Source organism: Marmota flaviventris, chromosome 5 (genome assembly GCF_047511675.1).
Source record: "Marmota flaviventris isolate mMarFla1 chromosome 5, mMarFla1.hap1, whole genome shotgun sequence".
Lineage (NCBI taxonomy): Eukaryota > Metazoa > Chordata > Mammalia > Rodentia > Sciuridae > Marmota > Marmota flaviventris.
This window is the reverse complement of record NC_092502.1, coordinates 50,361,915-50,377,571: the sequence shown is the minus strand read 5'-3', so window position 1 is coordinate 50,377,571 and position 15,657 is coordinate 50,361,915. Positions and strand designations below refer to the sequence as shown.

Here is a 15,657-nt window from a genome sequence, read left to right as displayed (position 1 = left end):
TCACTTAATGAGCATCCACTGCATGTAAGCCACTGTTCTACAAACTTTGGATACACAAAGAAACAAAACAGAGGACATCAACATCTAGAAGATGGCATTCTAGAAGTGCGAAACAAACAATAATTCATATGTGAAATAAGTTGTTCAGTGTGTCAAAAGCTGATTAGTATTAAGAAAAGAGAAAATGTAAAACAAGAGCTATAACTACATACATTGTTACCAGAATAGGCCGCAGTGAGGTGACCATTGAGCAAAATTTGAATGAGATTAAAGAGTTATCTCAAGAGCATCTTAGGCATGAAAATGCACATAGAACATTTATTCATAAAGCAGCAAGATTACCATTCGGAACACTGGAGATCCGAACCCAGTTTTGGATACTGTGAGGTGAAGATGCCTCTTAGGCGTCCGAGTAGAGATAAAGAATAAAATATTGGCTATACAAGTTCAGATAAAACGTCTGGGCTGAATATACAGATTTCAGAGTCATAGACTTAGTGGTGGAATTTATACACAAGACCAAATAAAAGGACCAAGAAAACAAGTGTAATTTAAAAAAAAAAAAAAGATTTAAAAAATTGGGATAAGATATCCCAGAGGAAGAGTAAGTAAAGACATCAGAGAAAGAAAAATCAGTGAGGTGAGATAGTCTGCAAATTCTTCAAGACAAGTGAAGAAAGATTAATAAAAAAGACTATCAAGTGCTACCAATAGGTGACTTAATATTAGAAGCGAGAACCATTTAATTAAATAACAGAGCCATTGACAACCTAGTAGAGGCAGTTTTGGTATAGTGTTGAGAGTACAGACCTGACTGGAGTGGATTTAGGAAAGAATAGGTGATAACAAGTATATATAATTTCAATTTTTTTGTAAAGGGGAATTAAAAGTATAATGATAATTTTTAGGAGAAGTGGATTCCCTAAAATTTACTTATTTTAGGGGATTTATTATTATCTTTTTCCCTATTTGTATGCTGATAGGAATCATCTATGGAAAGTAAAATATGATGGTATATGAGAGAGAGGAGAAAAAATTTTTTTTTTGTACCAGGGATTAAATCCTGCAGGACTTACCCACTAAACCACATCCCCAGCTCTTTTTGTTGTTGTTGTTGTTGTTGTGAAAGGGTCTCACTAAATTGTATAGGGCCTTACTAATCTGCTGAGGCTGTCTTTGAACTTGAATCCTCCTGTCTCAGCCTCCCAAGCCACTGGGATTACATGCTTGTGCCACACACCCAGAAAGAGAGGAGAATCCTTAATGTTGTTTCCCAGTAGATTAGAAAGAACAGTCTCTCACATACAAGTGGAGTGATTGGTTTCAGCCCCTAATCCCCTTAATAAGTATTACTTGGAATTAGATACTGAAGTTCCCATTCCTAATCAGATAATGAAAATGAGACTTAAAATATTGAATTGAAGGTTACATGGTTTGTAACAAGCAGTGAAAAGTTAACAGGCTTTTAAAAAGAAAATGCCCAGAGAACAACTGTGAAGTCAGATAAGCAAATATGAGATAGAGACATAGTGACAATAAACATGGGGAGTATAGATACTAAGTTGGATAAAAAGATGTGATGTAGATTGCCTGTGATGGTCCCTGTGCTCCTCACTGAAGGGAAGACACAGAAAAAGTCAAACAGGTTGGAAGGTTAGATTTGAACATGTGACTTTTCAGGGGGTTACTTTTTTTTTTTAAGGAATGGTACAAATTAATAAACTTAAGTGGTATTTTGGTAAAATTTGTAGAAAAGGCAAAGGTAACCCCAACCTGCATGTGCTGCCTTGGGGCCAGAGAAGTCTGCAGATGGCTATGGGAAAGTCTTCCTGAGGCTTAGCTCCCATTATCACTGTCTCCCAGAGTGTGCTTGTCTGAAAGATAGTCTGCAAGTTTGTTATGCGGTTCCCCAGTTCTCTGATATATTTCACCTGTTCATTTAAGTAATGAACCTCACTGAAGTCATACAAGGGAGGAAGGCCATTTTTGTCTATGGCCAGTTTTACAGTTCCAGTACTTCATGTAGTTTGATTGTTTTTCCCAAGTGTTGGGCCCACACATTGCATTCAGCTCCCTTGCCAAACATCACAGTCTGATTTCTTGACATCCTGAAGAAGATTCAGTCACCTGGTTGGTTCTACAGTTTCACTGATTTCTCCAGTGTTCCCCTTCTTCATGTAACTGGTGAAGAAAGTATTTGAGAGAGTTCTTCAAAGCCATTTCATGAGGTAGAAGTAGTAAGCAGGTAGACACAAGAGGCACAGAGCTCCAGGTTAACTGGCCTTGTAGGGCCACAGGAGTGAGCTGGGCAGGGCCTGGGCGACTCAGCAGTGCACTGAGAGGAGCTGCAAAGGGCTGATGCAGGGATGCCAGCCAGCGCTGGTCTCTGTCCAAGCACTGGTGAAGCAGGAAATTGCTGCGACTCTGCAAAAAAACGTCTGTGGCCACTTGACATTTTAGGTAATAGGACAGTGAATGATCTTTTAAATAGGGGAGTGGCCTGAAGAAAACAGTGATTAAGATTTAGCTGGCAGTGTTGGGGATGAATTGACTAGGGGGAAGCAGAAAGATTAGTGCTAGGTCTATTAAAACATCATCCATGAAATTAATAGCATAGGTATTACAGAGAAAGCGGTGGGAAAAAGAAGACAGCCAGTCTGAAATCTCCTGCTTAGCAATGATGTAATGCATTTATTGCATCTTGAACTTTCCCTTTATAGTCTTGACAGCCTTCACCAAATATAACTTCTATTATTATTTGGATAATAGTTCAGTACTGAATTGTGAGTTTCAAGATGACAGGGACCACATATGTTTGGCTCACTGTTTTATCTACATAGTAAGCATCCCAAAAGAAATGTTTGAATAGCAAATAATCTATAAAGGTATATCAAAAAAGTGAATAAGGAAACTGAAGAAAGGAGGAATAAAGGAAAAGAGGAAGGAAAGAGAAAAGAGGGAAGACTAAATAGGGGAAAAAGATAAATGATAGGGGAAATGCAGGAGGAGAAAGAGGAAAAACATCAGGATGAATATGTTGCTGCCAGGAATAGGGGAGTTTGAATGGACAAGATTTAAAGCAGGAAATACAGAATTCAACTCCGTCATTTGTCTTTATGTTGGTTCACTTCTTTGTTTCTGCCATCTTGTATTAAAAATAATTATAGTAACCTCAAAGGGTGACTCTGAGGATTAAGTAAGCTAACTCAGAGCAGCACCTGGTACATCTTGAGCACTGAACAGATGTCAACCATGTATGTTATCATTATCACGTTCACCATATGTCTTCAATAATGGGTGCTGTGCCATAGAGCAGGGACACCATTATAACATCTCCTGTCTCTACAGCAACAGAGGCAGAAGACACATAAAACTAACTCATGGGTGAGCAAAAAGTCTCCCTTCTAGTAAGAGGTGCCACTGACCTCATTCATGAACTGTCAGTGAAAGGAAATAGCTCATTTTGGGCTGTGCCCATTGTCCAGAGTTCCCATTTTTTCCCCCAAATCCTAAAATTCACATATGTACCTTAATTTTTTTTTCAGTTAAATCTTTATTTCCTTGTGAAATTTTCAAATCCCTTGAAAATTTTCAGTTTAATTTTTTACTTTATTGTGAAATGGAATATAAGATAGGGGAAGTTATGAATGAAAATAGGAAGGTATATTTTTAAAGTAGCTCCAGTGGTGAAAATAAGTAAATGTAAATAAAGATAATAAATGGTGTTTTTAAAGATAACACAGATAAGATAACAAAAACATAAAGTCAAAATGCTTGATGAATGAGCCTAAGGAAAGAAAAAGGTAGAGAAAGCAAACATTAAGTAACACAGAATATTTAAGAAGAGCTGAGAGTAGTTCTCAACAAGTGACTTCCCTGACTCCAGGGGTCTGTGTTAGTGTCTAGTGATATTTTGAGTTCTTACACTGCCATCTAGTTGGTAGAGACCACTGAGGTGCTAACCACCCTAACAACCTACAGGAAAGCATTCCACAACAAAGATTCAACTTATGCAAAAAGTCAGCATTGATGAGTTTACGAAACATTGACCTAGAGATTAAAGATTGAAAAATAAAGAATGGAATAGATTAGATCATAGACCAGATCCAGTCACTCCTATGCTCAAGACCCCACAAAGTCTCTACTTTGAGTCAATATCCTGAGAAGTGTCCCCCATGCCCATCTGATTCATGTATGTTGGCCTCCTTCTTTTCTGCAGACGCATGGGACACTTGACTACTATGGGTCCTCACACTACTGTTCCCTCTCCTTGGACTTTAAGTGCTGCTATAGTTCCAAATGGCACACTTCTTCACCACCAAGTTTTTCCTCCAGTGCTGTCATGTTACTCTCTCAACAAGGATTATTCTAGACCACCCTATTTAAAATTGCTCTTCCTCCCCAACTCTGTTTATTCCATTATCATCTTCTATTATTTCAGAGGTCTTGTCATCTTCTAATATATGGATATGATTTGGCATTTATTACACTGACCTATCTTCATGCCCTCCCCACTGACTGTGTAATTCTCATGAATTTTGTTTGTTTTGTTCACCACTAAATCCCCAGCAACTAGAATAGTGCCTAACATAGAGTAGGTCCTAAAGAACTATATGTTGAAAAATTGAATAAAGGAGCTCAAGACAAATTAAAATAAGAATAATGACAATTACCTATGTAGGGCTTACTTGTGCATAAGAACTATACTAACTGATTTATATATAATCATTTAATCCCCAATAATTAGCCTATTCTATAGAAAACCTTATCATTATTGGCATTTTAAAAAGGAAATGAAGGTGAAGAACATTTAATGTGCTAAATATTGCACAGCAGCAATGTTCAATGAAGCAATCTGGCTTCAGATTTTGAGATCTTACCCTTCTATCTAATTCTATGTTAATGAGCACCTATTGTGCTCAAAATTCTCCTATTGTAAAAAAAAGAAGAAGAAAAAGAAAAAAGAAAAAATAGAATTCTAAACATGTATCAAAAACATCATCTGATGGGGCCAGTGGCACACACTTGTAATCCCAGCAGCTCAGGAGGCTGAAGCAGGAGGATCACAAGTTCAAAGCCAACCTCAGCAACATTGAGGCACTAAGCAACTCAGTGAGACCCTGTCTCTAAATCAAATACAAAATGTGACTGGGGATGTGGCTCAGTGATTGAGTGTTCCTGAGTTCAATTTCCAGTACCGAAATAAAACAAAACAAAACAAAAAACATCATCTATTCAACAAAGAGATAATCACACATTATTCTATATGTAATTAAATAGAAATAAAATATCTCTGATATTTGGGTTTTAAAATTATAAAGTTGTCTTCAGTTAGTTACAGTTAAGCTCTAGAGTCACATTATCACACAAATTAAAGGGACTTGATACTTTTTTAATCATTCTGTCATAATTTTTCAGATATCACATTAAAATTAACGTAAGTATAGACATGTCATACCTGTATAAGATCTGTTGTTGCAAGGAATATAAAACAGTAAGGGTTTAATAAATTTTTTAAAGGAACAATAACTGTTAATTGTTTTCTAATGCATTTTTATTCTTTGGCAATTCTCATTGAGAAAGATTTGCTTCATAAATGTAAGTTGTGGTGTTAGTAGCATGTATGAAAACCACATGATATAATAACAGGATTTTCTAATGTCAAATAACAAAGCAACATATACACAAACTTGCAGGGCTTGTCTTTACATTTCTAATGATGATGCATTTACAGGAGTTATTACATATCTTATTAAGCAAAGTTTCAATTCATTAACTCAGAAATCAATTTAAATGGAAGATAAAATAAATGCTCCTATCTTTGCAATCTATTTATAAGGCCTTTACACATTTTTTAAGTCTAAAGCACCCTACCAGAGGTGAAGTTCACCCTAGGAAAGGTGATGTTCTTCAAGAGCAGGTTCTTTAGCTTCTTCATGTTTGCATCTTTTAGGGTATTCAATATAATACTTACACATATTAGGAATTCAAAATATAGCTCGTTATTCATAAATTAATGTCACATGGAAAAACAAAAAATGGGATGACCTCTGGCATAAGTTTTAAGAGAAAAATAAACTTTATTTACAATGAACTCTGGAAACATTTTGTCCTTTTTTGTAGCCACATGCACATTCTGCAGTTTTTGGAAAGTACTAAATTGTGTGTGCTTGTAAGTGTGTGTAATTATAATATGCATTTATTCAAATACATTTTTGTCCACCTTAGAGATACATCCATCAGGGTTTTTAAAGAAGAAATCACTGATATGCCACTCGGTTGCTCCTTAGAATAAAACCATCAGATTATAGCCATCTGCATTTCTTTATTTCATTTTCATATATCCAGGATTTGTAATCCTGAAAATTATGAAGCTAAACCTCAAGCAATCTCTAATTTTTTAAAAGGTGGGGGTGGTTATGGCAAGCAATCACTTGTTTTTTCCCTTCACTTAGAGTCATATCTTCCTACCCAGTATTCTCTGGACATGTGGCAAAACTGATGTTTGTATGAGCTTTTGTTCCAAAAGAAACATTCCCTGATTCTCTCAATTTTTTTTACAGCCATTAGATACAGGGGAAAAATTAAAAACCACTGAAGTTAGAAGGCAATTAATTTGAACAATATTTTTAAACTAAAAATTTTCCAACAAATCGCCATGTAGTTTGAAATCTTAAACTAAGGTTTGGTATTATGAAAGAGCAAATATATACCCATATGTTACCTTTCATTGTGGTACTATGGAAGAGACCCTGTTAGAAACCATCAAGTTTGGTTTGCTTTTTCCAGATAAGTCTGGCATATGTTACCTGCATTGTAACTGAGTCACTGGACACAGGTGTCCAATTAATTTACTTCAAACATTCTGGAAGTAACCATTTACCTCAAACATGAACTGAAATAACACTTGCAAAGTTTAAGAAAGAGTAACAAAGATCATCAGTACAAGTTATGTCCTAATTGCCTGAAAGTTGGGACTGGAAATTTAATTCCTTTGGAATCTTCATGTCATTCCATTCTCAGAAAGAAAAATAGCTTCTGCCAAATAAGGCAATATTTGTCCTGAGTAGATAGGCCACCAAGTGAGGGTACTTTGAATTGAGCATTAGTTAGCTATTATTTTTTTCATTTCAGTTAATGTTACTTTCTGGCTCTTGTTTAGAGCTGAAGTACTGCTGACTTTGGATTTCCAGATCCTACGGGAAACCTCAATTTAGAGCAGTTCTTCCTAATGACCTGACTTTCAATGTAATGAAATCATTTCTGTTAATTTTACACTAGAACAGAAACAAACAGGATTGTAGAATAAGATATTTCATGCACCACTTATATGTGGAGGGATATTTAAATGTGGCTTACAATTGATAGCACAATACAAAATTATTTATAAAATATACATAATATCATTAGCCTATTTAATAATGTTGCATGTGGTTAAGAATTCAAAAGTTTCTCTAATTCATCAATCATATTAAAAAGAAAAACCACCATCAAATCCCAACCATCCTGACAGCTCCTGCTTTCAAGGGCAATTTGATAACAACAAAAGATAATAAATCTCAAATTATTTGTTATACCTTTATTTTATTTATTGATTTTTATGTGGTGCTGAGGATCAAACCCAGGACATGTGCTAGGCAAACACTCTATTGCTGAGCCACAACCCCAGTCCCAAAATTATTTTTATTCATTGAAAACACCTATGTACAATGCTAGGTATCAACAAATACTCATGTTGTTCCTTTATGTTCTCAGCCATACTATTCAAAAGCTATGCAATATTCTCATCAACATTTTTGTTGAAGACAAAACAGGTTAAAGGCAATTCACTGCCCCATTTAATTATTTGAAAAATGCAAACTGGAAATTCTTATTTATTCACTACTAATTTTACCTCAATGCTGGTGCTGAAATTTAAGTGCATCCCCAAAAATGATAGTTATAATGAAGACAATAAATTATACAGCAAGCCTTAAAGTAAATGGATTATTAGCTTCACTCTGAATTTAGGAAACATTGTCCACACATATACTGCTGTTGGGAATAAATATGGTAAACACGGTCTAGAAGAGATTTTGGCAATATGGATCGAAAACTGCTAAGCTTTATATCCTTGGCTTCTAAGAAAACGTAAAAACAACAACAATATACAAAAAAAAACAATAGATCTTACAGTGAAATGCCCAGGCTCCAACAATAAAATATCTGATATTGAAGCCTCATTTTTTTCACTTAAAAGTAAATGACCTTGAGCTAGTGTCTTAACCTTCCAGGCCTTATTTTGCTTATCTGTAAAATGGGAGAAAACAGTAACTTTTTCATATACTTTGATTAAATGACCTAATATGAATAAACTCACTTAAAAGAGTAAACATAAAAAAGTGCAACTTATCTTTATATCTATGTTTATTGCCAATGCTATTTTTTTTCTAATGACATTCAATAACCACAAAAATCGTAATAATTAGAATACCCACATTAAGGGAAGTATGAAGTAACTAATGGCTAATCTATAATGGTTAAGATCTAATATTATTCAGGAAAATAAAAAATACCACAATACATAATTCATGATTTTTACAACTTTATCTACGTTAAAATATGAATACAAAAGGACAGAAGGAGGGATTGGGATGTAGCTTAGTGGCTTGCCTAGCATGTACAAGGCCCTGGCTTCCATTTCCAGCACCAAATAAATAAATAAACTTGAAGGAAATGTAGTAAAATGTTTAGCATACTTATTTCTGTATAGTATTAAGAATAGTTTTTATTTGTTCCTTCTAAATTTTTCTAGACCTTATATAATATATATTATGTATATATATATATATATATATATATATATACACACACATAATACATATATTATGTATATGTATACATAATATAACTATATATAATATATATAATGCACATATGTATATGTATATATATATATATATATATATATATATATACATACACACACTATGTTACTTCTAAAATTAAAAAAAGAAGAAATTGGTCCACTGAAAATGCAGTGCCCTTTGTTGTGTATTAATCTTGCAGTTGCAGCTTGATGTCAGTTTTGCACGTTTCAATCAAACCAAATCAGCACACTATTGGAATTTTATCATGCAAGTCTCAAAAATTGCCCATGAAATTTTTCGCGAACTTCCTCTGTAGAAGGTTCTGTAGTTTATTTTGTTTGGGAAAATATGCTTAGCTCAAACTTGTATTTCTATCTCTTTTCCTACATTTAGATTTAAATACCTGAGATCCTTACAGCAGCAAGGGTAAAAAAAAACCTAATCCAGGTAACAATGAAACCTCTTACATTGATTTTATTATCTATTACTTCACTGTTGCCTGAAGCACACTGTCTATTACTTTAAGGTGGCTTGAATTTCTTATCAGTTAATTCTCAGAGTGCTGAATGGTTTAATTCATTGAAAAGAGACAATGAGGGATGGTTATTGGTTATCTCTATTTTCTTAGAATCATTTCTTTCTCTTGGTAATATGCTTAGCAATCATGCTTAAGAAAAGCAAATATATATATATATATATACATATATACATATATATATATATATATATATATATATATATATTATTTGTTAAATATAACACAGTTTGGGAAGGTAGGCTGTTGTATAAAGTAGTAAAAGAACAGCTATTCCTACTATTAAATGAACCATTAAATTCCATTCATTCACAATTTCAGAACTTGGAAAATACTCCAGAGATTATTCTCTGTAATTTGTTTTAGTAATGAGTTTATATGCCTGGATTCATTAACCAAAAACACTGTAGACTTTCCCAGGGCAATAAATATAGAACTCAGATAAGCTATTAAAAAAGGAGAAACATTTAAAAGTAAAAATATTTTGTAGATAATTGTTAATTCTGTTTTCATCAATCATAAATCAAACCATTTAATATAGATTTTCAGTTTTCAAAATTAAACTTTAGTCTAATAAATGGAACTTATTTTGTTTTATGACAGTATAAGAAAAATAATGGGTGTTTTCCAGTTCACAGCCACAACGCTAACAAACCTGCCCACTCATGCGGGCCAGTCTTTGAGTGACTCTTCCATGTTACTGACACAATGATTCATTTTTACAGGTCTATTCAAGTGCTTTCAAAGATATATATACACACACACACATACACACATATATATGCACACATATGTATATAATATATATGGTATATATATTTCTTGTTTATTCAATTTCTATGACTTAAAATTGTACAATGAAATGCTACAAGAAAAGTTCAAGGTTATAAACAGTCTAACTTAAAAAAGAATTGAGCTAAAATAGCAGTGAATTTTGTTTTCAGATAAAGGCTATTATTTAGAGATACTAATCTCTCTCCAACCAATGAGATCTGTGATTCCATATTAACACCTACATTGATGCAAAACAACTTATTAGTGAGTTCTTCAACAAAGAACAGGCAAATTACTACTAAAGATGCTGGATTATTTGGGAAATATTTTTAAAAAGCAATAGCTTTGTTTCTACATTTTTTTAGTGAAAAAGAATCATCAACATCTGCTACACTAGTTAAGGTTAATTTTATCCCTAAAACTCTAGAGTTTCTCCACTCTTTTTTCTTTCTTTCTTTCTTTTTTCAATGTAAAAGAAAAGCAACATGGATTAATCTCCTATCCAGAGTTGTTATCTATTAATTCCTTTTCTTCTACCTCTTGAAAACCTATCCACTCTACAAAGACAGATTCAAAATCTTCCTTGTTTGACATTTCATTTCTGTAAAGGTCCTACCCTTCACAGAAATCTCTAGTATTTCAATATAACATTTGGATATGAGAACTTCCATATATGGCATTGTTACATTTATGCTAATCATGATGACCTGGACTCATTGTAAGTTTCTTAAATTCATATCTTATTGTCCTTTTAAGCTTCTACTTTCTTCACCAAGGAGTACCATACTACAAATACTGGTTTATAAATGAACATGTACTCATCTTACTCTGGGGTCTGCTTTCTTTCCCTATACCCACAGGCAGAGTGGCTACTAAAGGCAGTGATCCCTTTTTATATTGCTCATGTTGAAAAACAGAATAAACACTCCAAATAAACTTTTGAGCTCACTGAGGCCATACACTACAGCAATTCATCTTAGTAACAGTAAAAGATGGCATAGTACTTGAAACATGGTAAGTGCTGAATAAATATACTGAATTACATTGAAGCTTTTTCATTATTGCATAGAAGATGAAATAACTCAGATGATTCTGAAAACTCAAGTTATTTCAAGTTTTGTTTAATTACAAGGGCAGAATTCTGTCTTCTTCCAAGATACATCCAATTATAAATGATTAAATAAATATAACTAAAACCCTAATCACAAAAGACACTTATAATAACAACTTTTCTTACCAGATCGACTTGATTTTGTTACTAATTATTGGTGTTTCAAGCAGCTTCTACTAAATTCAAATCTACTTTGTTATCTGAATTCAAATGACTGAAGTCCAGAAATATATAAAGAAATGCAACTTTGAAATAACTTCAAACAAATATCCCATATTATTGACAGTTTATGCAAAGATAAAGGACAGAATATTTTCAAATTGCATTTTCACTGCAATGAAAAACAACAAAAAAAGAAACAAATATCATATGATGACTGACATAGTAATCCAGTCATAGTCACTTTGTAACTTTTAATTTCCATTCCAAGTTAATAAAAAGTTAGCATAGATTCCTGTCAAAATATATAATGGTCTAGAAGCATAGCATTGACTGTAAAGTAATTAAATTTTCTTTTAATTTTTTTTTAGTGGTAGATGGACACATACTTTTATTTGTTTATTTTTATGTGGTGCCAGGGATCAAACCTAGTGCCTCACACATGCTAAGCAAGTACTCTACCACTGAACCACAACCCCAGCCCCAAGTAATTTAAAATTCTAAATATAATAGTTTAGAGCATTTCTCTCTAATATATATATATATATATATATATATATATATATATATATATAAAATAACTTCCAGAGTGTATGTATATGTATGTGTATATATATATATATATATATATATATATATATATATATATATATGGAATTTCAGATTCAATGTGAAAAGTGATCAATTAAAAGTAACAAATTTACAAGTCATGAGTATAGAAACCAACAAGCTTTGTAATTTAAATTTTTCAGTGTTTCCTTTCTTCAAATTAAATAAAAGACATATTCAGTCACATATGCAGTACTCTCCAAAAAAAAAAAAAAGATAAATGCAGGACAACTGCAGGGTGTCATAGGTTCAACATGCTCTATAAATATTTTCTCTCAAAATAACTCTTATTCATATTACATAAATGGTCAATGATTTGAGTCTGTTATAGTATATACACTTCCTTGTTTGAACCTAAGATGATGATGTCCACACAAAAGTGGTTGACAAGCACAATGCATCATTTATCATGCATAAATTGCCGTTTCATGCTGAGATTTTTAGCGGAATAGACCCTGAGAGCCAATAAAAACTTCCAAAATATCAAATGAAAATTTTATCTTCAGAACTCTCAGATTACTTCATCTACTTTGCTGTGCATTACCTATGAGTTTATATTCCTTTATGAACTACCTATTTGTTTCCCTTAAAAGAGCCTCAATTAAATGAAGACTCATTTATTTGGTTACATCTTTGTGATTCTATCCAAGAACCAGAGGGACCTTAAAAGTTTCTCTGTATCTACTTGGTCTCCAAATGTCCATAGAATAGTGATGCCAAGCAGAACCATGGCCACATGTAGTTGCTTGTCATTTATCATGTCCAAAATAGTGAGTGGACTGGCAAATCATAACAAAAGATGCAGATGCAGAATTTTGACCCTCTTTCTCTCAATTTCAGCTTGGAGAAGACAAGTTACTACGGTACTGTAAGTTTCCCATATATGCCCCACTTTTAAAACTCAACAATTTTATATATATATATATATATATATATATATATATATATATATATATATATATATATATTTGTGATAAAAAGAAAAGTGCCCAATTTGTTCATTTTTAAAAAATGGTATAATGTTGTGAATTAAAGTACAACTGCCTAACATGTCAAGTAAAAGGATAACAAAAGAAATGAACGACATCTTTCGACTTGCATTTGAATGCATAACCCCTCCATCTGTCAAGCAGTTGTGAAGCAATCACCCTGGAGAAGCACTGCAACCGGGAGCAAGTTTTATGCCCGCATCTTTGTCAACCGCTCTCAGGACCTTAGTAGTAATTGTTCTGTTTGAAGAGCCTATAGGAATGAATTCGCCATTTGCAAAACAGACCCTGGCAACGGATGGGCCATTTCAACAGACCTAAATCTTAACGTGGGGCTCAGTTCACGGAGGTAATAGGAGAAGGAAGGAGTGACTCTTTTCTCAAATTTGGATTGGAAATTAAGGGAGAATGATCTCTAGAGGCCAACTATACAAAACAACCCTCAATTTCCTTCCCCTTAGCTTCAAAAACAGAATTACAATTTGGGGTATAGACTATGAACGCCCCACCCCTTCTCTTTCCGCCCGCTGCCACCACCACCTTCAAAGTTAAAGTCAGCGCTCGCTCAACTGGGGCTGCGGACTCCCTCACCAAGAATTCCACCAGGAGCCCATTCAGTGGGGGAACAGCGCTCTGGGATTCTGCCACCAGCTCTGCGACGCCACCAGCAGCCAGGCCATCTCTTAGGAGACCTCACCCCTCCCAGCCCCGCCCTCGGCCCCGCCCGGAGCCAGCACCAGAGTTAATCTCAACCCCAACGTCCCCACTCCTTTCAATCCAGATCACTAGCCAGGAGGTGGGGGTGTTAGAAGGGGGCAGAAGTGGGGTGGGGGAGGGGAAAAATCAAAACAGTCCCAGTTCCTGGTAGTCAGGACGCAAGTGGCAAGACCCCAGCACGCGCGCGACACGCGCGCGCGCATACACACACACACACACACACACACACACTCACTCACTTACTTGCTCGCGCGCCCCATTCCCCAGGTTCAATGCCTAGTGGCGACAGGATGAAAGAAAGGAGGTAAGGAAGGACAGATGGGATGGCGAGAAGGCCCGCAGTTACTGTGTGAGTGACATTTGCAGACAGCAAGCCATTCTTAAGGAATTATGAAAGTGAGAACGTCCCAGATCCCTTCATATCCCCAAAGCTGGATTCTCCTGATAGTGGCCCCGGTCGCTTTCTTTTTAGAGGGGCTCTGGAAGGCGAGGAGGAGAGCCAAAGCCAAGTTTTCCCCACACTGCCCTCCCGGGCTTGGCCCAGGGCCCAGAGCCCGGCCCCCCTTCAGCCCCGGCTAGGGAGGCTGCCAGGCGGGGAACAGACTTGCCAAGGGACTCTGGAAGAGCACGACAGCAGAAGAGGGGGCATCTTGCACGCTCTGGCCGGGTTGCTCATGCCTTCCTCTGCTGACACACCCCCAGTTAACCCTTTCCTCCGACTCTACACACATTCACATACAGAGATACGCGCTTGCGTTTATCCTCCCACCATTCCAGGTCCATCGAATAAAACACTAGTTGATTTTCTTCCTGATAAAAAAAAAAAAAAAAAAGTGCAACAACAACTCTTCTTGAGAGTCGCCGAAGCAAAGAAAGTCCGTCTGCAGGCAGATTTCTGTAGTTACCTAGGAGTTTGGAAATCTGGAGGTCCCAAGCAAAAATGGGACCCAGAACCCCGAGGGGATCTAGGCGGCGAACTCGCTCCCCACCCCGATCCTCTCACCTCCTTAAGTTCTTTGGCCACGTCCTTCAGGTCGCCCAGGACTAATTCCAGATCCTCCACGATGATCTTGATTTGTTCCTTCACCTTGGTTTTGGAGGCTGCCGGCTGTCCCTCTGCTGGAGAGGACGAGGAGGGGTTCCCCTTGGACTTGGCTGACATTCTTTGGGGGCAAGCGACGCAGGTCAGGACAGGCGGGCGAGCAAAGGCTGCTGCGCGCCCCCGTCTCTGGAGCTGCTACAGCCGCTTCCACCCCAGTCCCCCCACATCTTGGGCGCTCCCTGGGCAGCGGCGGATGGCTGCGCTCCGCGATCGGCCAGGCGTCCGCACTGTGGTGCTGCCATCAACTCCCGAGACGCGGCGCTCGGCGCGGGGCTGCAGACGGGCGAGCAGCGCGCCTGCGCCTCCTCCAGCCGCCGCCCGCAGCTCTCGCGCACACACGCGCTAACTCCCACGGGTGGAGAGGGGCTCTAGGCTGTGCCAAGGTCTGTCAGCGGCAGTCCCCGCCGCACTTCTACTTCCTTCAGGGGTCTCTCCTCGACCCCCTTGGCATCAAGGTGCCGGGAGATATCGCGTTCTACCTGCCCCCTCGTCTGGATCCTGAAATGCCCCCATCATCGCAGCCTGCTATGAATCTTCTCACATGTAGGCAGTATTCTTTCTGCTTCACCCGCCAGGACAGACCTGTATCAATTTAGAAAGAACCACAATAAGATTAGAAGTTGGAGTTCGGGTCAGTAAAGAGATCCTAAATAATTATTCAGAACCAAATAATGCCCAGAGAACTCCGATCATTTACCGAGTGACCTGCAAGTTAAAACATACTTCTGCAGGAGAGAAGTGCGGGAGGCATAAAGCGACCCCTCCTCACTCCCTGGAATCATGACATTATATTTAACAAGTATTCGTCAAAG

At 36.6% G+C, this 15,657-nt stretch overlaps 1 protein-coding gene across 1 annotated transcript in view; it reads right to left on the bottom strand.

Annotated features, from left to right (window-relative positions):
• The window catches only part of Prr16 (proline rich 16), a 160,197-nt gene extending 145,106 nt beyond the window's left edge, over positions 1-15,091 (bottom strand). The window contains exon 1 of the mRNA XM_027941170.2: positions 14,747-15,091. Coding sequence (XP_027796971.1) covers positions 14,747-14,905 — 159 coding nt within the window. The 5' untranslated portion in view covers positions 14,906-15,091. The remainder of the gene's footprint in view (positions 1-14,746) is intronic.
• Positions 15,092-15,657: the final 566 nt, after the last annotated feature.